The sequence below is a fragment of the Maylandia zebra genome, linkage group LG20, assembly GCF_041146795.1.
Source record: "Maylandia zebra isolate NMK-2024a linkage group LG20, Mzebra_GT3a, whole genome shotgun sequence".
Classification (NCBI taxonomy): domain Eukaryota; kingdom Metazoa; phylum Chordata; class Actinopteri; order Cichliformes; family Cichlidae; genus Maylandia; species Maylandia zebra.
The window spans coordinates 38,309,300-38,333,157 of NC_135186.1; the positions used below are offsets into that span (position 1 = coordinate 38,309,300).

Sequence of the window (23,858 nt, forward strand, 5' to 3'; positions counted from 1 at the left end):
CGTCCTAATAAGAACCAAGCACCGAGTAGAAGGAAAAAAATATTGTTCGTTTGGAGAATAAAATCCTCAGCAGAAGCTCTCAGTGACTGACCCGGTCACGTGACTGCCAGTGACACGAGAGAGGGGGGGGGGCTGAAGCGAGAGAGAGAGAGAGAGTGATAGAGGGGGAGGAGAGATCGAGCGAGAGAGAGAGAGAGAGAGAGAGGGGGTCCGGAGTGCAGGCGTCTCCCTCAGAGAAGAGACCGGAGCGCGGAGCCGCTGAGCGCGCACACGGAGGCACGCTGCTGATCGCTGATCACTGATACTGACTGATCGATCAGTCCATCTGAAGCTCGTGCGCGAGGAGGCGCGTTCAGGTGGGCACATTTTTTTCACTTTTCACGTTTTCATACTTTCTGCTGTCGCGTGAGCTCGGTGTTTCCCTCTGCGCGCGCCGCTGTGAGATTAGATCAAAGTTAGAAACAGGCTGACCTCACTGCTCATCGGTTATCTCTCTGTCTCTCGTGCAGGCTCCGTGATGCGCCGCTCGTGCAGTAAATGAGCCGAAGGAGAAGTCAGCTGATCTGAGGAGGAGACTTTGATTTGACAGCTGAGCGCGCGGACAGGTGTGTGCTCCTCTGAGGTGCGAGCGAGCAGGTAGAGCTGCACCTGCTCCACCCCTGTGGAGCTGCTCCGCCCTCCACGCATCACGGTGTCTCGCGTTCTCTTGAAACATGGAGAACGTGTCGGTCCCGGGCGCGCCGCCTCCGCTCTGTAACGACTCTGTGCTGCCGTACTCGCCCACGGGAAACCGCTCTGACCTGAACTGCACCCCTCCCTTCTTCGCTGACCTTTATGTCATCCTGCCCGTCATCTACTCCGTGATCTGTGCTGTGGGGCTGACGGGAAACACCGCCGTCATCTACATGATCCTCAAAGCCCCCAAAATGAAAACGGTCACCAACATGTTCATCCTGAACTTGGCCATCGCGGACGACCTGTTCACTCTGGTGCTGCCCATTAGCATCGCCGAACATCTGCTCAACTACTGGCCCTTCGGGGAGGTCCTCTGTAAGGTGATCCTGAGCATCGACCACTACAACATCTTCTCCAGCATCTACTTCCTGACCGTGATGAGCATCGACCGCTACCTGGTCGTCCTGTCGACCGTGAGATCCAAGCGCATGCCTTACCGCACCTACCGAGCGGCCAAGATCATCTCGCTGTGCGTGTGGATCCTCGTCATCCTCATCGTCATGCCCTTCACGGTGTTTGCCGGCGTCTACGTGGACCCGGCTGATGGCAGGAAAACCTGCGTGCTCAGCTTCCCGAGCCCTGAGCCCCTGTGGTTCAAAACCAGCCGCATCTACACGCTCATCCTCGGCTTCGCCATCCCCGTCTCCACCTTCTGCATCCTATACACCATGATGCTGTACAGGCTGAGGAACATGCGGCTCAACAGCAATGCCAAGGCACTGGACAAGGCCAAGAAGAGGGTCACCGTCATGGTCTTTGTCGTCCTGGCCGTGTGCCTGTTCTGCTGGACGCCGTTCCACCTCAGCACCATCATAGCGCTGACCACGGACCTGAGGACCACGCCCCTGGTCATCATGATCTCCTACTTCATCACCAGCCTGAGCTACGCCAACTCTTGCCTCAACCCGTTCCTCTACGCCTTCCTGGACGACAACTTCAGGAAGGCCTTCAAGACGATGCTGGAGTGCAGCTCGGCCTGAGCACCTGCAGCGCAGAGCAGGACCACCTGTGTGGCGTTGTTTTTGTGCCACTATTCTGAGCGCATGTAAAAAACTTTTGCAGGTGCAAGTGTTGCATTTTGAGGAAAATTTATTTTGAGCAAGAAAAGCAAAATTTGAGTAAACAAAATTCATTGCTGCGTGCAAAAACTGTATTTCAGTGTTTGCTATTATCCACACACACACACACACACACACACACACACACACACACACACACACACACACACAACATCAGCCCCTCTCGCTCAGTTTTTGCACTTGTACTCGCTCGCAATGTGTTGCTCGCGCTCTCAACGTTTCATAGTTGTGGATGATTACTATACCTTTCTAATGTGACCTTGTTGTCCCTGGCTCTCTCTCTCTCCCTCCCGCTCTGTTCCTGTGCTGCTGAGTGTAACTACAGCCCCTCCCCCCTCTGCCCAGCGTAAAGCACAAGGCTCGTGTGTGGAGTGAAGCGGGAAAAAAGTGAGAGAGAAAAAAAAACCCACGGCTCGCGATAAGGAGCCGGCTCGCGTCGTTCACTTCAAAGACCCGGCTCTAAGAGCCATTTCGTTCGCGACCGACACATCACTACAAACGAGGCAGGGGCGGAGTTTGAAATATTACTCTTTCTGGGTCACAAAATAAACTTTGAAGATATTTTCATGCGAGGATGTTGCTGTGTAAACTTCAAATATCTGCTCGATTCATCAAGACATCACATATTTGCCACTCTGTGTTCCTCCGCCACTGCCTCATTTGAGTTTTAGACGAAATGCATTCTGGGATATTGCATTTCGTCATTTCGAGCTGATTGGAGACCAGAACAGCCAATCAGATATTTTTGCATCCAAGTCTGTGATTGGCTGGTTTTGTGGCACAAATATAACAGTGTAGAGAAAGAGCTGCTCGCGCACGGGCAGAAATGTTGAGAGCGCGAGCGACACAATGCGAGCGAGCGCAAATGCAAAAACTGAGCAAGGGGCTGCTGTTGTGTGTGTGTGAGTGTGTGTGTGTGTGTGTGAGTGTGTGTGGATAATAGCAAACACTGAAATACATTTTTTTGCACGCAGCAATGAATTTTGGTCACTCAAATTCAGCTTTTCTTCGCTCACAATAAATTTCTCCTCAAAATGCAACACTTGCACCTGCACATTTTTTTTACGTGCGCTCAGAATAGTGGCACAAAAATAACGCCATACACCTGGGGGCGGACCTCCGTGGTGGCAGTGTGCTCTGGTAGTGTCATCATGGGAACAATAAACCGCATGCTGAAAACTAATCTGTTTCCATGTAAACCCTAAATGAGCTCTGAGACTGAAGCTTTCTTTGACTTTTCACAGATTCTCTCTGGTCTGTGATGGATCAACAGAGGGGCGGGGTTCAATTTAAGCCCTCCCTTCTGAATCATCACTGATTGTTTAATGTAAATATGTAATCATATGTAGTGGACGATCACCCCACGCCCTGTTGTGGATGTGCTAAACTCCTGAGTGTGGAATTATTTGTTTGGATGTTGTTGTCATGGTTTGTGTGATTTTCTCACTCACAGCGAGTCTGTGGCTAACAGGATTAGCTCTGCAGCGTGGCTCACACCTTCCTGTGGAACCCACTCAGTTCTTACTGTGGACACTTCCACACCTCCACGGCTGAGACCATGCAAATTAAAAACACACAAAGAGTTTTATTAAACAATGAGCCAGCAAAACACGCGTAGTTTCCCCGGCACTGTTTCAGCCGCGTCCAGGACGAAGCTCTCCGAGGGAGCAGCTGCTCCCATTATTACTGACACCAGCTGTGGGAGTGAGCTTCAAATACACAGAGGGTGGGGACGGGGGGCTTCTCTGGGTGGAGGTTGAACAAACGTGTGCTCGTCTTCAGAAAAACATCTGACGTTTTTATGAAGGTGTAAAAAATCCAATTAGGAGGCAGCGAGCTGTGACCTCTGAGCACCGTGACCCTTCAGGGGCGTGGCTCGGCCCTCTGGGAGCACCAAACATCAATACACAGGCTATCAGTCAAATCCTGAGGAGGCGGGCTGTGACGTGTCCCCGTGTTACTCTAACCCTAAGCTGGTGTTGAAATGAGGTTTTCTGGTCACATGACCGACTGCAGGAGCGCTGCTACATCTGCTCTGATCTGTGAGTCTATGCTGCCCCCTGCTGACCGCAGGGCAGCAGCACAGCACCTTGTAACAGGTATATATGCGCACACACACAGGTACCTGCAGCTCATACAGGCTGCAAGCAGCAGATTGAGCAGCAGATGAAGGTCTGCAGAGAGACGGATCAGCAGCTCATTCAAATCTGGTGGCAGCTACAAACTCATTATTATAAATACATTTTTAAATGATGCTTGGAGCAGAGTTTCCTCTGTCGCTACTTTCTGCATATTTGATGTTATTTTAGGAGCAACATTCATCTTTAATGTAACGTTTAGTCTCGTGTCTTTGGAGATAAGTTGTGGGGTAACTTGTGAATACTCCAGAACTTCCACTGTGTGACTTCCTGCTCCCCGGAGGGAAACAGACGCTTGTGAAAAATCCAAAGCTGGAACTCGTCCGACCCCTTCTATCAAAACCACGCTGAAAAATGTGACCCTGTTGGAGTTTATGTGGTTGTTTTGCAGCTTGACAGCGCCCCCTATGGAACAGGAAGCACACGCAGCGGGAGCTCTGGAGTACATAAGATGTTCTCTGTGTAAATTTTGGGGGCAGTAAGCAGAACGCACTGGGCACATTTATTCACTCCACAGTTCAGAGTGTGGGGATGCTGGCGTGATTCCCTGGGTTTGGGACTTTTCTGTCATGTAACCTGTTTTTGTTCTATCACAGTGTGGCAGTAAAGTACTCGGTACAATGTGTCAACGCAGCGGTGTATCGTCACTTTCTTTAACTTCCTGCTTTATCAGATAAATGATGAGATCTTCATCTGCACGGTTCTGACAACAATATGCTGTAATAACCCGTCTCACTGTACAGATGAATGTAAAGTCATAACTATGTAAAATCTAATGTTCTCTCACACAGAAATCATCATTTCTCATGCAGCCTGTAAAAAACATGAACTCACATTTTATTTTGAAAATCGCTTTTCATGTATTTTTGATATGTTAGACTGAGCTGCTCGATGAATCCAATAAATGTGCAGATCATGAATCGTGAGAGGAATCTTGACTTCACACTTCACACATTCATCAAACATGAACTCGTCACAAAAAGACAATCCATCTGTTCATGATCTGCTTCGTGCCACAGTCCAGACATGTTTGTTGACTGATGAGACTGAACTGGCTGCAGGTTCCAGTGTGAATGTGAATGGCTGTTTCTCTCTGTGTCGATGACCTGTACAGGTGTACCCTGTAACAGCTGAGACAGGCTAAACCACCGAAGTAGCCCTGAACTGGATGGATGATCTTTCTGAGTTAACTTCAATAATTACTTCCTCCAAACTATCAACGTGTCTTTTAGACCCCATTCGTACAAAACTGCTCAAAGAAGTCCTGCCATTAATTAATTCTTCGATCTTAAATATGATCAGCCTATCTCTAATAATCAGCTATGTACCACAGGCCTTCAAGCTAGCTGTAGTTACACCTTTACTCAAAAAGCATCTCTAGACCCAGCAGTCTTAGCTAATTATAGGCCAATCTCCAACCTTCCTTTATATCAAACATCCTTGAAAGAGTAGTTGTCAAACAGCTAACAGATCATCTGCAGAGGTTTATTTGAAGAGTTTCAGTCAGGTTTCAGAGCTCATCACAGCACAGAAACAGCTTTAGTGAAGGTTACAAATGATCTTCTTATGGCCTCTGACAGTGGACTCATCTCTGTGCTTGTCCTGCTAGACCTCAGTGCAGCGTTCGATACTGTCGACCATAACATCCTATTAGAGCGATTAGAACATGCTGTAGGTATTACAGGTACTGCGCTGCAGTGGTTTGTATCATATCTATCTAATAGACTCCAGTTTGTGCATGTAAATGGAGAGTCCTCTTCACACACTGAGGTTAATTATGGAGTTCCACAGGGTTCAGTGCTAGGACCAATTCTGTTTACATTATACATGCTTCCCTTAGGCAGCATCATTAGAAGACATAGCATACATTTACACTGCTATGCAGATGACACCCAGCTCTATCTGTCCATGAAGCCAGATAACACACACCAATGAGTTAAACTGCAGGAATGTCTTAAAGACATAAAGACCTGGATGGCCACTAACTTTCTGCTTCTTAATTCAGATCAAACTGAGGTTATTGTACTCGGCCCTGAAAATCTTAGAAATATGGTATCTAACCAGATTCTTACTCTGGATGGCATTACCTTGGCCTCCAGTAACACTGTGAGGAACCTTGGAGTCATTTTTGACCAGGACATGTCCTTCAACGCACATATTAAACAAATATGTAAGACTGCTTTCTTCCATTTGTGCAACATCTCTAAAATTAAAAATATCCTGTCTCAGAGTGACGCTGAAAAACTAGTTCATGCATTTATTACTTCCAGGCTGGACGACTGTAATTCATTATTATCAGGATGTCCTAAAAACTCCCTGAAAAGCCTTCAGCTAATCCAAAATGCTGCAGCAAGAGTCCTGACAGGGACTAGAAAGAGAGAGCAGATTTCTCCTGTTTTGGCTTCCTGTTAAATCCAGAATTCAAAATCCTGCTCCTCACATACAAGGTCTTAAATAATCAGGCCCCATCTTATCTTAATGACCTCGTAGCACCATATCACCACAGTAATAATGCTCCTGTGGTTCCAGAGTCCACTGAGTTTTAGTGAGAAGGCAACAACAGTCACTTTAGTTTAAAAGTAAAGTTCATTTTCTAAAGACAGGAGACTGAAAGCTTCGACATGGATACACATGACTCTGATCATTGTTTTCAAGATGTCTCATCTGTTCTGCAAACCTTTGGTTTATTAAATCTGAACGTTTTCATACAGTAACATATTTGTACTCATCATATTGGTGATTTATTTCAGGTGTGTGAATATGATAACTGGAGAACGAGGCGAGGTCGTTTCAGACTGATACCATAGGTGTGTGTACTGGGAGGCTGAGCAGAAACATTCGTATTCTTTGAAAAATGGTTCATCGAATCACTTTTAGCTCATTTTCTGACACACTGAATCTCAGAGAATGTTTGAACAAGAATATCGCTGAAATAGAGCAGACGCCCTCTTTACTATCAAAGATAAAAACCTTAAATTCTGACTGGTCTTTGTACCATCCAAAAGGATCTGTAGTTTGGGACAGATACATCAAAAAATATACAAGTACTGGCAAATATGAGAAAAGTGTCAGTTTAATGAAACACTTTTATTGCAAAAGATAATTATAGTTGTACAAAGTTGAATTTTACAACACCAAATGTTTTAAGATAAAATTCTGAGTCACAAAAATGAAGAAAATTGTATTATTCAGCTACTGTGTGCAATAAGTCAGTCACATGATCAGCTCTGTTAGCACATGTAGGCTACTCATGTTGGTATAATAGCATTCGCTAACTTTTCGGCTAATCCCAACTGGATTACGCAGACAGTTGATTGGTCAGCTAACCAACATGGTTAATGTTCGATCTGTCAAAGTCCAACACTGTCCCTGCTGTGTTTCAGTTTTCCTCAGGTGGACAGACCAAGCTGACCAATCAGCAGGCAGCACTGCTTTGTGCAGTATCCAGTGGGCGTTAACCGCCAGCTACTTCAGAGCGAAGCCTTTTCCCAAACAGTTTACACTACAACTGGGGACTGTATGCATCGTCTACATGACACCTTTATGATATAACAATGGGATAAATCACACCTCAGTACTGCATGAAGACTTGAATCTGTGATCTTTGCACTCAGGTCTGTGCAACGAATAAAGAAATGCAGTGACGGTACAGTCTCAGCACTTTGTTGGCTCTGCCCGTCGCCTCTGTTGGGTAAACAGAGCTGTTTCCACCTTAAACACTGTGTGTGTGTGTGTGTGTGTGTGTGTGTGTGTGTGTGTGTGTGTGTGTGTGTGTGTGTGAGAGAGAGAGAGGGGAAAGCACCAGCGTGGTCAGGATTACAGTATGTGATAAAATATTTCTGTCACTAGGTGGCAGCATCACCCTGCGTGTGTGTGAAAATGTGAATTTTCTGCATGTTTTTACAGTTTTTTACAGTCGCTAACAAGCGTTTGTCCAAACAGTTGTCACATTTGCAAAACTCTAAACACAATTAGCACAGCATCGGTCTGTTGTGGCCATACCATTCACACATTTCATGTCGTGTTCACCCAATATGCAGTCAGTGAACACATTTCCACAATGCTTACATTTTCTTAACAGACAAGCTATACCTCCCAGCAAAATCATGAACTGTTTTTGTAGTATCTACGAATGTTAACACACAATATCCCACAATAGCAAAAACAATATTCCAAACCTTAGATACAGTATAAAAACCTCTGCTTCTGCAATGATATGTCGGTGGATCCGACATACCAGGCGGTTTCATCCCAGGTGCATCGACTTGGATAACATCAGATGTGATGTTGATGAAAACATGTGGCCTAACCCTGAAGATCGCAGAGATTAGATGCAAATCTTATGCCTTTTTTTAGCCCCCCTCCCCCTCCCCCCCTTTTTATCTTGGCTTTTTGCTGTTGTTTTTTTGTTCAGAATGCTCTTGTGTGTTTCATGGATATTTTGTTCACTGTAAGCAATACTGTAAAACTTTCTCTGTCCTATCATACCGTGTTTCTACTGTACCTCCTGTAGTAAACAGTAAAGAAACAAAAACTTGTTTGCTTTTTACTGGAATGCTTTTGAATGTGAACATTACTGTACATGTGGACATACAGTTACCAACCAAGACATTTCTGGTGTCAATATGGTGGATTGCATGTTTTGCATGCAAATACCTGTGAAACTGAAACATAAAAGTCTATGCAGTTTTTGTAATGTCAATAATAGCCAGTATTTTGAAACCTGGTGTACTTTGATTGACTGCATGTACCTTGTGAAGTGAAAACAAGTGTTATTCTTTGACAGACTAATTTCATTTTGAGTCAGATTTATAGTGTTTTTGTACAGTTAGTGTGTGCAGAGAACGATGTGTTCTAATTTTGAAATGAGGAGTTAGTATATATTTAACAAAGTGTATTTTTGGGAAGGATATTATCCATTTGGCCAATTGTGTTTTGTAGGTGTGGGTCTGTGTTAAGAGTTTAGAAAAAGTATCTGAAGTATGGGTAGGCGCTTGTTAGCGACTGTAAAAAACTGTAATAAAATTATATTTCATGGGTGTCGTGTAACTTACAGAAATGAGTCGAATACATTGTGTTTGTGTGTTTTGGTTAAAGCAGCTGCTTCAGTGGGTCAAAGGTCGTCCAGGCTCACCCTGTAAAGCACACGCAGGAACCCACCTGTAGGTGGCAGTGTAAGGCCACAGTTCATCTGTCATGTACGCTCCACCATAAGTTCACACACCTCCATCTCAGCAATGAAACCCTGGTTAGAGTTCAGGCCTGAGACACAGCACCACCCTCAGAGGTCAGACGAAGGGTGGCTGTGAGAGTCTCACTGAAAATCCACCCACATCAAATCTGACTTTTACACAGAAGCCTGTTTCCAGGCAACACCAAGTATGTGTTTAATAATGCAGCCATCCAACCGTCCTTATTGATCATCCGACCAAACACCGGATCATGTCCGACTGAACACGTTCCTAAAAAGACGAGGGAGCCGTCACATATCACCAGTGGTTCTGTGATGATTGACTGGGTTAATCAATGCCTTTCTTCCTCCAGTGTGTATTACATCACAGGGGCAGAAGATCTTAATGTTGCCTCAGATTCGCTTAAATAGCCAAAGATCCTGGTTGGATCCCAGAGGAGACGCTGGTGGCTCGAGACTGAGCCGGGAACAGTAAATACGAAGCTGTGGCGTCCCCTGTGACAAAGATGGCAGCACACAGGCACTTCTATCGCTGCCTGGACTGTCGTTACATAAATCATAAAGACAGAAAATCAGTTGTGTTCTCTTTGTTTTACTGGTACATCGAATCGTCTTCTACACATTGAGCTCATATTCTTCTTAAAATTGTGGCATTCTCAGTTTAAACATCTGGATTCTAACTCCTCTGCAGAAGCCCTGGCCCTCTGTGCGCCCCCAGTGCTTCTTCACAGGCTATTTGGCATTTCCTGCTGCAACAGCTGAGTTGCTCCTGGGAGACACGACATGAAGGGTCCGCTGGTAATTCAACCACAGTCCTCCTCATCCTGCTCCACTACCCAGCAGGAAGCTAGGGCACTGAGAGGCAGGAGGAAGCAGCATGCCCTGACCCCTGCTGCTTCCAGCCTCCAGGACCTGCCCCACCTGATCTCACCTTTGGTTTTTGAGATGAGTTAAACCGTGACCAATAAGGCAGTGAGCATCGTAGCTTACAGCGGACAAGGCATCCAATGTGCAACGTCGGCCCCGTGAGCAGCACGCTGGATTCTCTCTGCAGAGAGACTCACTCGCCGGGCATCAGCCACAGAGAGGTGCCGTTGGGTAACAAGCCCAGAAAGATCACGGCCAGCTTAGAGTGTGAACCCGCACGACCACGGCCAGTAGGCCAGAAGGGAACCGGTCACAGTCACTGTGGAGGAACTGACAGGGCAGCCACACAGGTAAGGGGACTAATGCTGTCACCCAAACTCAACCACACACAAAGTCTCAACGCAAGAGTCTGTTAATACCTGACTGTAGCTTCATCACATGTTCCCTGACCCACACAGGCGGCGTTTGACTGTTTAGCCTCATCGCTTGACTGATCCTACTGGCACCAGCAGCTAAGCTAGGCCCACGGCGATGGGAACACAGGAGCAGGGTCATCTTCGGCTCCTCGCCCTGAAGTCTCCGCCTCCTCCTGCTGTGTCTGCACCTTGGTCCGGCACCTTCATGACAGTGATGTCACAGGTGTCACATGACACCCAGGACCTCAAATAGACCCAGAGATCCTTTTAAACTCAGAGACGAGACCAGAGAACAATGCATCAGACAGAAAGAGCAACAACAAGGGTCAACAGCCAGAGTTTTAGGGTCCAACAGCCCATTTTTAGCTTGTGTAATATCCTGAGTTATTCGTAATTAGAGCCATCTTCTTATATTTTGTAACTGGCTGTTGTTACAGTCTTGCAGCATCTGTGGCTCCATAATTTCCTCAGGGATGAATAAATATTGTGATTGAATCTTCACTTTCATCAACACTGATTGCACTCCACAGACTGCACAATGCTGAAAACGGTCTCAAACACGACAAATTATCTCCAAATATCCACTCTAGAGTCTAACTCTGAACTCCAATCAGCTTTTCTCACACTGAAAACTCAGTTTCAGCTCTGAACGCGTGCACCCTGAGCTAATAAGCAGAAAGACATCAGAGATTCACCATGGCAACAGCCTCCAATTCAGTCCAATGAAAGCGGACCGTGAAGGAGAAAAGAGGGTTTTTATTTATCGTCGTCCACTCAGGCATCGTTTAATGGACTTCTGCTTCACAGAGACCCAGCTGGAGTCCAGCAGATGTTACACACTGACCGACCCGACGGTTTACTGTCAGACTCAGACTGTTAATGATGTGTTTGAACACCTGAACATATTCAAACACATTCAGACTGTCTGCAAGAGCAAACAGCACCTTTAGACCATGGCTGGTCTCAGTGGCTCTGTGGTAAAGTGGTTAACACAGTCTCTGGCTTGAGCTCCAGAGCAGCCACGTCAGGATAAATCAGCGGTGGCGCCCCCTGGATTCTTAAAGCCCCGTCAGACTCATTTTCACTCAGGTATTCCCATCACTTCAAGCATGTGTTTGGTTTAAACAGGGATTCCTGCAGAGAACTTTTTTATGTCAGCGTAATAAAGTCAGAGTTTTAATGAGGATGTGATCACAGCAGGATCGGACATGTGGCTGCCCTTCGGCCCCACAGAACCAGAGTCTGACCCTCGCTGCCTTTAGTCCACGTGGCCTTGCTCCCTGCGGTGTCTCAGCACAGCTCGGCCCAGCATCAGCAGGAAAAACACGGTCGTCATGGCAGCATACGATCCCAGCACGGTCTGCACGGCGGCTGGAAAGTCGGGATGCGACAGAAGCGACTGGCTGCCAAAGTGGGGGTACACGAGGAGGTGGATCTCTGCCGCCCGGCGACCGTGCAGCCAGCAGTAATACACACCTGCAAGTGTAAAGACACCTCAATCAAACTGAGCAGCACAGAGGTCGGACCTCATCATCGTCACCGCTGAACTGAAATATGATTCAGAGCGTCTAAATAACAAATCTGATGCGGGCCAAACACCGACTTCAGATGGAGCATCAGGTAAGAGCCTCTGCGTGCCCTTCCTCACTTATGACCCCCTACTGTGGGCAGTGACCACCCTGTGATTGCGTGACCCCACACTTCCTGCACCCTCCTGGTTGAGGCACTTCCTGTACAGGGAGGAGACCCCAGATATGCACAGATTTGGTGGCAGGTCTGGGATCCCCAATTTCTCCAGGGTTAGCTTCACAGCTTCACCTGCTGCCACCATAAAGTTCGGAAAAGGGTGGAGAAGACCCCGAGTGTAAAGAGTTATCTCAGAGTCAGCAGCCAAATATATTCACAAAGAGACATCTCGAGTAAAGGTCACCTGATGTGAGCTTCATGACTGGACAATGAGATGAGACCACCTGATGGGGGCGCTGTTCATACCTGAGTCCTGCGTTTGAGCCGGCTGGAACAGCAGGTGGTGCCCGGTGTCTATGAGCAGTCTGAGGTCTGCGCCTGAAGAGTGTTCAGACCTGTAGATGGGTTCGTTCCCTCGGTCCCAGGCGACCGCCATGTCAGGGCGCGCCCCGGGACAGCCCAGGGTGAGGACCTGCCCGTCGGGATGGGTCAGGTAGTACAGAGGTAGCCCGGTTGGCAATGAGGCAGAACTGTGACACAGAAAAACCCAGAGGTGAAACATCTGGATTCAACAGCAAAGAGCACCGCAGGAAATCTTCAGGACACAATCTCAGAGATGATTCACGGAGACATTCGGACACTGTGGTTCCAAGCAGGGCGACCACGCGTCCATGTGTCAGAGACGACAGGTGAGAGCGCACGAGGGTCACCACAAACAAAACTTTACTGGCACAAAACGCAAAAAGGAAAAAAACTACACGGGAACAAAGAGAAGACCAAAAACAAAGACTACATCTACACAGGGGGCTGACTCCAAGCCAGGACATGACAGGAAGTGACACGTACAGAAGAATAGCATGACCGACAGGAAACACGTGAGAGTGAAGAGACTGTGTCATGAAGAACAAGTTTAGCATGAATAACTAAATAACATGTCAGACAGACGTCCACACGGACGCGTCTCTGAGTTTTAGCTTCAATAACAAGAAAATAAAACCATGACTCTGGTTTGAAAGGAGCCCCCGTGAGGTCCAGCAGCAGACGGGTTCACCATCACAGTGGTCACAAGCCACTGGGAATCTAAAGGCCTTCTTATTAATTCGATCTTCAGAGAGGAGGATTATGTAAATGTTTCTATACTGACTGCTGACAATCAGACTGGATTGACACAGGTTGTGCATCATCTTCAGTATCTCTCTGCAGGACCAGTGAGTGATTTTATTAAAGCCTTCGCCTCGACTGACCCGAGCCACTGTGAGAGGGGACTGAATCTGCACAGATGCTCTGTCGTGTCAGGGAGTGAAAGAGTTAGTGTAAAATGGGAAGCAACTATTAGTGTAATGGGTCAGTGCAATATCAGGAAGGTCAGGGCATGTGCAACACTGGGGTTTGTGCAACAAAACTGATGTGTTTCTGTTACTGATCTCTATACTGTCCTCTGTGTCCACTCGTCATTGTTCTAGTATAATGTGATCACTGTTTTTGTCCTTGTCACATGACCTGTAAATAGTGTCTCTGTATGTTTTTGCTAACGTGTGTGTGTAACACCAGCCTGCCAGAGGGTCTGCAGAGGCTGTAATCTGGCATATTTACATTTGTTAAAGTATTCAATAATATGTAGAGCTCCTCTTTCTAAATAAAAACAATTATAATAACTAAAAGTTCATTACTGAAATACACTTTGACCCCTGAAGATCGGGGGACGTCCAAACCGAGAGACATCAAGCTTCTGATTTGACCTCTGACTTCCTGAGTAACAGGAAGTCTGTAATTGAGCACAGTGACCGGCTTGGTGCTGGACGGGTGTCACGCACACGCTCACCTGGACCCAAAAAGAGACATCAGACCGAGCAGCTTGGAGGGCGGGGCCTGGGACGGACACGTCATACGACAGCTTCTGACCTCCAGCTTTGCTGCGACTCTGCTTTGCTTTAAACCGAAGGCTCTTGGCACCGCCCCCGAGCCGCAAGAAACGACCGTCTGATTGGCCCGCCTGTAGCGCACGTTCAGGAAGCGGGAGCGTATGTAGCAGAGCCCGGCTCGGACCTGCTCGCCCGGCACGCCGCAGCGGTCGCACACAGACCACGGCTGGAAGCTGGTGAAGAGGCGGTACAGAGCGCTGAGGTCGGCGCTCTGGTCCCGTTTCCCGTCGCTAGCCTCTGAAGCGAGTCTGCAAACATCAGCTGATCGTTATTTCTTAAATATCGATTGATTATTAAGCTTAAACAAGCAGGTTCGTGGTTGTCATGAATTCAGTATGTGCTCAGCGCACCTGTTGGTTAAGCTGAGCGTGGGAGCCTCCTGGATGTCCAGGTCGTAACCATAGAAGAAGTCTTTGTGGGCGGAGCCACAGATATAGATGCCTGCATCATCGGGCCCAGCTCTGAAGATCAGCAGGCTGAAGAGTCGGATGGAGAAGCGACTCCGCAGGTCTCCGCTGTGAGGAACCTGGCTGGGATCGAGCAGGTGGTTGCCATGGTGATCAGTCAGCGCTTTGGTGTCCTCTGATCGTTCCAGATGTTTCCGGAAAAACCAGACAACCGACTGGACCTGAAACCGATATTTGAACCTTTTTCAGTCTGCACAGTTGGAAGAGGTTCTTAAATAGACGGAGGGGCTCCAGCTAGAGCCGCTACTCCTCCACAGCGAGCGCAGCACCTCCTGGCGAGGTGTGTCGGATGCCACGGTCATCCTCGGATGGCCACCGGCGAGGGGGTCCTGATACAGTTAAAACCATGAAGTTGTAAATGAAATCTAGACGTTTGATTTGACTTTGTGCAGATGGAAAACCAACAGGAATAAAATAAAGAGGAAATGTTTTTCAGGTTGGTGACATTCGTTGTCGCAGTTTGCCTCACGAGGCTTCGATGTTTAAGGCATCGAACGTCTCAGAGTCAAAAACTTGTGTTTTCACTATAAAACCGAAAGCTCACCTCCAGCATACGCCCTCCATACAATCATATCAACAGACTAAAACTAAACTCTGCAAACTGAAACAGATTCAACACAAAATATGAACCAACACTAACTGGATATTATAAAAACTACAGTTTCTCTGCGCAGATACCTGACACCCCAGGTGTGCAGTAGAAAACAGATGGTTAGTTACTCGCGTACTCTACCTGCTCTGGTTTGCAGAGGCAGGGCAGCTCCACGGTGACTCCTGACAGGTAGGCAGCGTTGGTGAAGGTCAGGAAGGCGGGACACGCCGTTCTCGCAAAAACGTCCTGTTTGTCTTCAGGGGCCTCGTAGCTCCACGCCTTTGGAGTCAGGAAGAGGAGGAAGAGCGGGGACAAGGATGGCAAAGGCATCTCTGAGGAGGAAACAGTTTTTTTTAAACAGTCTGAAGAATGTTTACTTTCAAAGACAAACCGATGAGCTGAACTGTCCACTCCAATGACCTGCAGGAGTCTAAATATGACTGTGGGATCTTTGGGATCTCTGCTTACAGGAAAGACAAACCTGGAGTCAACAGTAATGCACATTTACTCGCTCATAATGAAACAAACTCACATATTTTCATAAGGTGGGAGATTCTCGAGCAGCGAGCACGACTGAACCTCAGCGTGTGGCCCCAGGTGTGAACAGGTGAGAGTAATGCAGCAGTGATGAGGCTCAGCAAACGTGTTTCTGAGGAAGGTGAGAACGAGTGCGCCTGCATGCGTGGCGGCTGAAAGCGCTGAGCAGCTCTATGAATAGGGATGGGTATCGAAACCCGGTTCTTGTTGAGAACCGGTTCCCACTGTTTCAGTTCCTTGGAATAGTTTGCCATTTTTGCAAATGATTCCCTTATCGATTCCAGTCGCCACGAATGACGTCAACTAACAGTGCATATTATGTTAGCGCGATCTGCCTTATTACAAACCTGCCATTACTGTGCATTTAGTGACCATGATGAGAGAGACAGAGTCTGGCTCAGATGCTGGCAGTTCTCGCTGCAGTCTGCCGGCAGCGTCTCCTTTCAGGCAGGATAGACGAATGTCACCGAGCAGAGACTCAGTTTGTGGTCAAAGGCTTGCACCCGTTTGCCACAGCAGATGATTTTCAGTAAGTGAATGTGTTTAATTGTAGGCAGGGACATTACTGGATATTCTTGTGTAATTGCTACAGAATAATTTATGTTACACTTTGTTATTGCTACAGAAGAATATTTATTTTATTATTTTACATTTACAATGTTTTTTCCTGGGGACCCTGTGACACCCCATTGAAGAGCCGCAGGCTGGATCTCTTAAGATCTCACTGTTGGGTTTGTAAGGCCATGTTACTCCTAAATTTCTATCTTGTTCAAAGAGAAGATATAAAACAAAGTTCTAAGCTAGTCGACCTTAGTGTCCTCCGTTTTTAAAAAGAATCGATAAAGAATCGAATCGTTAAACAGAATCGAAAATGGAATCGGAATCGTGAAAATCTTATCAGTACCCATCCCTAGAAATGAACGCGTTTCATTTATTCAGAGGCTGCTCGAGTGTTTGCTGATGTTAAAACGTGTCACTCTGCCACTCTGCTTCCATTAGCGTTTGACATTTATTTTATTTGCTGCTTCATTCTGTTCCCTGAAAAGACAAACGTGTTAAAAAAAAACATTTCCCTCACTTAATGCTGTCAGCGGGAAACAGGACGTTTTACTCCAGGAAGGTCTCCCATTCAAACCAGCTCTTATCCTCTGACCAGTTCATCCATCCTGTGTCAGGGTCGTGGAGGGACTGGAACATAGCCCTGCTACACCTGGACAGGTGGCCAACCCGACACATGGTTAACACAGAGAGACAGATGACCATCCACGTTCACATTTGGAATCACCAGCTTACCTAACCGCACTAACTGCGTGTTTGGACTGTGGGAGGAAGTCAGAGATACTGGAGAGAGCCCCAGGGAGAACATGCCAACTCTACTCAGTTGAACCCTGGACCTTCTTGTGACAGCCCCAACCACTACATCACCTGCTGCCACCTGCTTATGGCGATACCACTACGGCTCTCATCTGAGCTTTAGTTTTATTTATTGGTACCAAATGGCAACAGCAGTCACTTCAAGGCACTTCAATCAATCACATGACCAACGATGACTTTCACTGAGAACATGGAGGGAGGACAGCCACAAGTCTGAGTCTAACAAACATGTGCGTCTGTGTTTGTGGCTCATGCACCCACAAACACAGACGCATGAAGAAGTAGTGCCATGTAGTGCATGAAATAAACTGCAGAGTGGTGCCAGTGTTGCTCGTTAATACAGCGTCCACATCAGCACAGCGACGTCCTGAGCTCTCATCTGTGGAGATCACTGAGTGAACCAGGACTGGCCCTTCAACGTTCTGGTTCAAACTACTTCCTGTTTCCTCTTTAGCAGGGCTGTAAACGCTCACCTGCACAGTCACCTGCTTATCTGTCCTCATTACGGCTGCAGAAACGTGCACACACACTAACGAGGACTACAAAGATGCATTTAATGCTATGCAGCAGGTCTCGCCGGTCTCTGTTATAAGAACTCCAAATGTCATTTCTGCTTTGTGCTGAAAATAATTCCTCGTGTTCAGAGAAAGACGAGGACGAGTGGGCTGAAGCAGACGTTTAATGGACCTTCAGAGCGAGCCAGGGCTTGTAATGGTTGAGAGACAAACACTGAAGGACCTGAGCTGCAGAATCAATGCTATTAGTTAGTCAATAACCGGGGAGCGGGGTCCGATACCTGAAGCTGCACCGATGTGCTGTTTGTCTTTAGTTTGTCACATTAAAGATGCATAGGATGTAATCACAGTGTCACTGCTCTGATGCAGAGGAAAGCAATGAGATGAAGAGTGATGGGAGTAACAATATTACACAATAAACTTTCTTTGACTGATGAAGGGCGTAGAAACATCACTGCCTTCCCCATGATCACATGGTAAAACCTGAAGCGTGCTGGCGCCTGCAGCTAACCTCGGCAGTGTGGAGGCTCTCTCGCTGCACCACCTGAGCCTCCAAATAGAAAGTGGACCAACTGCAGTCCTGCAGAGCGGCTCAAAGATGACCAGAGCGTTTCATAAAAGCAGACATGCTTTAATATCTGAAACCCACAGGACGGCACCCACACATCGCACTGAGCTCAGCTGCTCCCCTCAACGGTTTCAGCTGCTGTTTTCTCTACGATGGGCCCCGGCGGCCTTTTAGAATCAGAGTCAGCCACTCTGACTCCACTTTAAAAAATAAACCTTCTTTTATTTTAGAAATAGGCAGTACATACAAAGAAAAATAAACCAAAAGTGATGCCATGTGCACATGTTACACATGATATAACAGCAGGGGTTCATCAGAGCGACAGCCTCGGGGAACAAACTGTGCCGGCTCGTTTCAGTAAACAGCGCTCTGCAGCAAAGTCTCCCTTCATGCATGTGATTTCTCTATTGTGCTGAAATCAGCAGCCTCACCTGCAGCGAATCCTGTAGCAGCAGCTGACGATTCATTCATCTCACTGAGAAAACCTGATCCTCCTGCAACATAAACTACCTGCTGTTGATCCTGTTCTTCCTCCATCCATGCTTCCATTTCCCCCGGACTGCTGTCTCCTCAGACCTGAGTCCAGCTCGCTCGTCTTTTACTGAACCCACAGAGACGTCACTCCTCCCTGACTGGATCTGAGTCCATGTCCACACTAACATGTTTTCATTTGCAAACTTCCGTCCACACTGAGACGGCGTTTTTGGAACACAGAGCTTTTTAAAAGGCTCTCCAAAGCAGATACATTTGAAAACGCTGTTTTGGCGTGTGGACCGTGAAAGCTGAGGCAATTTTAAGTGCTACGATGGTCTGTCTCTCTTCCATTGTTTAATGCCTTTTTCTCACTGTGTCAAGGCTTCATCATTCACTGCTGCAGAACAGCGGTTTGTTAATCCATGTTGTGTTCCCTGAAAAAGCCTCTTTGAATAATCTGAAATGCACATCATTTTCAGTTTTGGGAAACCTTTTTTTAACGTCTGGCCGTTCACCACTTACCTTTGTACTATTTCAGCTGTTCACTGGACTTGAGCGACGTGAACTGCAATGAATAACTGGAAAAACTGGGGGTGACCAGTAGTGTAGACAAATACACACACGTACAGTCCCGCCCTCATGCATACATATACAAATACAAAGCACTCCTTAGAGTGCTCAGAGCTGTTTGCAACCTCAGAGGGGCAATCGGCCCCAGACCCAGGTCCAGGGGGGTCCTGGGTCCAGAGGTGAGGCTGAATCAACAGACCGTCCTCTGGCACATCCACCAAAACACAACCCTGGCGACACACCGCCCGTGACCCAAGCCCCCCATGCCCAGCCAGAACCCCAGCCTGGAGCCAAAGCACCCTCAGAACGGGAGGATTGCCTTCCTTACTGTGTTGGTGGAATATTACTTTCTCCTACTCCCTTGACAAGTGCACACTACAACTATAACCCAGTGATCCATGCCACTTTGCGAATTTGGAAACAAATAATTAAGCACTTTAATCTGAAACCACTATCAGTGTGCATCCCTGTTACATCTACCTCCTGTCCTTCCATCATGTGCAGACGGAGCTTTCAACGTGTGGCATGAACTTGGTATTCGTAAATTAAAAGACTTGTATTCAAACGATACCTTCATGTCATTTCAACAATTGAAAGATAGATTTGGACTACCGTGCAGCCATTTTTTTTATATCCGTACACATCTGCTGCAGTTTGAAAGCATGCCGTCCGACACCTTGGATAGATGCCTTAGTGATAGCCGGGGGTCCGAACAGAGAGTCTCATTATTCTATAACTCACTACAGGAGATGAGTACACCTTCTACTCATCCAATTAAAGAGGAGTGGGAAAAGGAATTTGGGATCTCCCTATCGGAATGTTTTTGGCAGGTCTTACGCAACATAAATGTGCTTTTTATTAATTCCTGTCATTGTTTAATTCAGTATAAAATTGTACACAGGTTACATTACTCAAGGGAAAGACTTCACAAAATGTATCCAGACTCCCCTCTGTGGAAAACGTGTGACACATTATGGAAATCTGTTACATAGTTTTGCACTTTGTCCGAGGCTTCAGGGCTTTTGGTGACATCTTCACCCATCTGTCTAATATTCTTAACACCAAGATTCATCCAAATCCAACAGTAATTATCTTTGGGCTCTCCAAAGAAACACAAAGTTTACAACATGCTCAAAAAGGTCTTGTGTCATATGCACTGATCATCGCAAAGAAACTGCTCCTGCAGCTTTGGAAAGGCAAAGAGGTTCCTGTGTTGAAGATGTGGCTCGCAGAGCTTACAAATACACTTCACCGTGAAAAAATAAGATACACCATGAATGCCGATGTGAAAGATTTTGAACTAATTTGGCGTCCTGTGCTTGCATATCTTGGGAAAATGCAACTTTCTGGCAGTCAGGAACGGACTTGAAATCTACTTTAATCATCCAAATCATCGATTGGTGGATTTTTTGTTCGTCTGCTTATTTATTTAGAGAAAAGGGGGCATAAGTCTTATTAACCTGTAACAACTGTGATACTTGCTTCTAATAAAAGGTATTTGAAACAAAGCACCCTCAGAACCACAACCCCGCCCTGGACCCACCCAGGAGCAGCATGGCTACCAAGCACAGACTCCCCCCAGCAGCAACCACCAGAAAAACACCGCCTAAGAGCCACCAAAGCCCCATCCAGGTCTACACCCCCCACACTGAAGTCCCCCAAGAATCCCACCCCTAGGGAACCCCCAGATGTACGGTGTATTTAATGATTTCTCTCATCTTTTTGTTGTTTATTTGTTGTTTCTTACATTAGTATGACTAGCTTCTACAGCTTACACCAGCCTCCAACTAACTGACCTCTGCGGTTTAGTGTTCAGTGCCACTATATTAAACTCGTTCATATTCCTTCTGCATCGATCTTAATGGCATCCATTCAAGTCCCGTTAACGGGTGTGGCTGATGGGGACCGGGCCTGTTAGCGGTATCTCAGGCCTTCTGGTTTCTTCTCAGATTAAGCAGGGTAGACACTGGGAGGTCGAGGCAGTTAGAACTGGGCTTATTCCTCACCCATCGGCTCTGCACAGCCTGCTGGGTAAGACCCATGGGATCAGGGTGAGTGAAAGGAACGCTGGTCCCACCAGACTGACAGTGTTCTCCAAGGTAATAAAGATATAAGGTTACAAATCCTTGTTTTAACCTCACACCGTCCAATCACACTGCTCAGAAGGATTTTATCGGAGCACTCACACGTTTAAAATTCCAGATTCTGGCTTTGTTAAGACTCAAGCGAAAGCCTTCATAAATCAGCCCCTGGAACATTTTGGCTTCTCCAGCAGCTCCCCTCTCATCCTCTTCATTTTTCTCCACCCTTCACCCATCCGTGAAATCACAGCATCACTGAAGCCTCAAATACATTTAACGCTTTCACCTCCTCGCATTCCTCTCTCCTTATATCTGTCCTGCTCTGAATATCCTCCTCCTCACCCTCTGCAGTCTTCAGACTCTGTCCTCCAAACCCTCAGACTGATGCGCTGATATCGCTGACATTTACTCTGCTGTTAAAGTTTAATCTAATTAAACTCATATGCAGCCTTCACCTTTTTCACCTCCTTATTTCCTCTACTCCTCCTTCCTGTTGGATTTCCCAATTAAGTTAAATGTCAGGTCAGCCCAAACTGAAGGTCCTCATTTTATTCATATCATTGCATTACCCTCTGCAGTTCCTGCATTTCAGCCCATTAGCTGATTTCTGATCACTTGAACAATCCAACATCTTAAACAGCTGCACCGCTCAGATTCCCTGCAGTCTTTAAATGCATCATCAGAGCTGGACTGAATAGATTTGATTAATAAGAGCTTCTGTTATTTTTGTCAGACTAACAGTCCCATGACAGCTGCGCACAGACTTGTCTGGAAACTGAAGGGTTTTTGATTGGATGATAGTATCGATATCCATAAACCAGCTTGTTTTCCCCAGTGCCCTAATGACCTACCGGAGACTCCAGACTTTGTTTCTGGGAATAATTTTAGAGCCATCCATGAGGGTTATGTTTTATACCTGAACACTCAAAGACGAATCTGACAACTCTCAATGAACTTTAACCTTTAAGAACCATCATGTGACTTTGTCCCCATATTTTATTCACAGGAGCTCACACAGCTTCAGAAGGATGGAAGGACAGGCAAACGGACAGCCTGATGGATGGATGGACAGATGCAGGGCCGGCCCGTGGCATAGGCCGTATAGGCAAATGCTAAGGGCGCCGTCCATCAGGGGGCGCCACGCCAGTGCCACAAATGTTGAAAAAAAAAAAAAAAAGTTGGTACTATTATTTCTAAATACAAAAAATAATCCCACGTTAATTAAAATGCAAAGTAAAGCTTATTTAATAGAAATATTATTTGTTACAACGTTACACTACACTGCTGATGTAGGGAGGCGCCACCTAAAATCTTGCCTAGGGCGCCAGATTGGTTAGGGCCGTTTCTGGACAGATGGATGGGTACTTTATTGTACGTACTTGACTCAAGCCATGTTTTTATCATTTATTGTGAAATGCAAAGGAAATCCAGTCAAATAGTTTACTGACTGTGGTCGTCTTTCCTGATTGTTAGCGTGAGAATGTTCATGTTACACCGCTGAAATGATGGGCCAACTCATCTCCCGTGCAACATATTTATTTTTACAGAAACCTGTAAAGACAGAAAAGTGTGATTAATCGGTTCTTTCGGCGCGCAGGCCGTACGCTGCCTCTTCACCACTGACACTACTTCTTCTAGTGTAGCTGACATCACTTTATACAAGTAACTTATACAGCTTCATATTCACATGCACCACTCTTATAAACTGCTTAAATCACAAAAATACATTTTACTATACGCATGAATAACATAGTGAACTCTGATTACAGTTTTATCTTGTTTTTACTACTGTTTTAATCTATTTATGAACCTGTCTTATTAACACTATTTATTTAACTCTATCCCTTTCAAATAAACACTTTTCTTAACATATTTCTATAGCATTCACTCGTCATGAACTAAACATAAAGCAACTTACATTTCTCTTATTGTGCAAAACATATTAAGTGTGGCTTTAACCCAACAATATACCTGCAATGAACTCACAAACTTTAGGTACCGTCTAACACCTCGATCGGCACAGGCTAACAACTGGACCAACTTGGAAATTAGCTCTTTAGCTTAACATTCGCCACAAACAAAACATTTATCATTAATCGCCACTGCTGTCTGTCACTTTTAGAACCTCTGTTTTATATTACCAACCACCCAGCTTACCTGTAAAGACAGAAAAATGTCTGATTAATCAGTTCTTTCGGCACGCGGGCCGTAGGCTGCCTCTTCACCGCTGACACTACTTCTAGAGTCAGCTACCGATGCACAGGACTGAGTGCCCTCTGCTGGTGGAACTTATACAACAGTAAAACTGACATTACAGTGGCCTTACTAAAAGAAAATGTCTCTGAGCATCAAATAAAATGGGGGGCTACTATTTTCATGTCTCTGTCTTTAACATAGTGCCACATTCACAAAGGTCGATAATGTTTATACAGCACTGTGCAAAAGGCTTTTCACTTCTTTACATTTTGCTTCCAAGGAGCCAAACTTCGTCTGTGCTCTTTTTTTCTTTTTTCTTTTTTTTTGGCCTGTCCCGTTTGGCTCTTTTGCATCAGAATTGTTGTCTAAAGGCAAAGAAAGATGCCCAACGGATTTACTTTACCAAACTGACCATCCCAGCCTTGCCGTAATGGTCCATTTGATTCACCT

The 23,858-nt window shown here is 46.2% G+C and overlaps 2 protein-coding genes across 3 annotated transcripts; one reads left to right on the forward strand and one right to left on the reverse strand.

Annotated features, from left to right (window-relative positions):
- Positions 1–237: 237 nt before the first annotated feature.
- npbwr2b (neuropeptides B/W receptor 2b) lies at positions 238–4,872 on the forward strand. Its single transcript, XM_004567617.3, has 2 exons — positions 238–356; positions 510–4,872. The coding sequence occupies exon 2, from the start codon at positions 714–716 to the stop codon at positions 1,713–1,715; it is 1,002 nt and encodes a 333-aa protein (XP_004567674.1). The 5' UTR covers positions 238–356; positions 510–713; the 3' UTR covers positions 1,716–4,872.
- Positions 4,873–11,096: 6,224 nt separating this feature from the next.
- Positions 11,097–15,658, reverse strand: LOC101482379 (Ig-like V-type domain-containing protein FAM187A). 2 transcript variants are annotated; one of them, XM_004567618.2, is made up of 6 exons: positions 15,626–15,649; positions 15,235–15,425; positions 14,385–14,662; positions 13,935–14,282; positions 12,419–12,642; positions 11,583–11,902 (listed from the first exon to the last, which is right to left on the reverse strand). In XM_004567618.2, the coding sequence occupies exons 2-6, from the start codon at positions 15,421–15,423 to the stop codon at positions 11,685–11,687; spliced, it is 1,257 nt and encodes a 418-aa protein (XP_004567675.2). In that variant the 5' UTR covers positions 15,424–15,425; positions 15,626–15,649; the 3' UTR covers positions 11,583–11,684. The 2 variants fall into 2 exon arrangements, with proteins under 2 accessions (XP_076734857.1, XP_004567675.2); XM_076878742.1 differs by lacking the exon at positions 12,419–12,642 and having other exon boundaries at positions 11,097–11,902; positions 15,626–15,658.
- Between the last annotated feature and the right edge of the window lie 8,200 nt (positions 15,659–23,858).

Coding starts and splice junctions, on each gene's coding strand:
- LOC101482379 (XM_004567618.2), bottom strand. CDS start 15,423: ATGCCTTTGCCATCCTTGTCCCCGCTCTTCCTCCTCTTCCTGACTCCA. Junction 14,663..15,234: donor GCCTCTGCAAACCAGAGCAG/GTAGAGTACGCG, acceptor TATCGGTTTCAG/GTCCAGTCGGTTGTCTGGTT. Junction 11,903..12,418: donor GGCTCAAACGCAGGACTCAG/GTATGAACAGCG, acceptor TTACACTTGCAG/GTGTGTATTACTGCTGGCTG.
- npbwr2b (XM_004567617.3), top strand. CDS start 714: ATGGAGAACGTGTCGGTCCCGGGCGCGCCGCCTCCGCTCTGTAACGAC.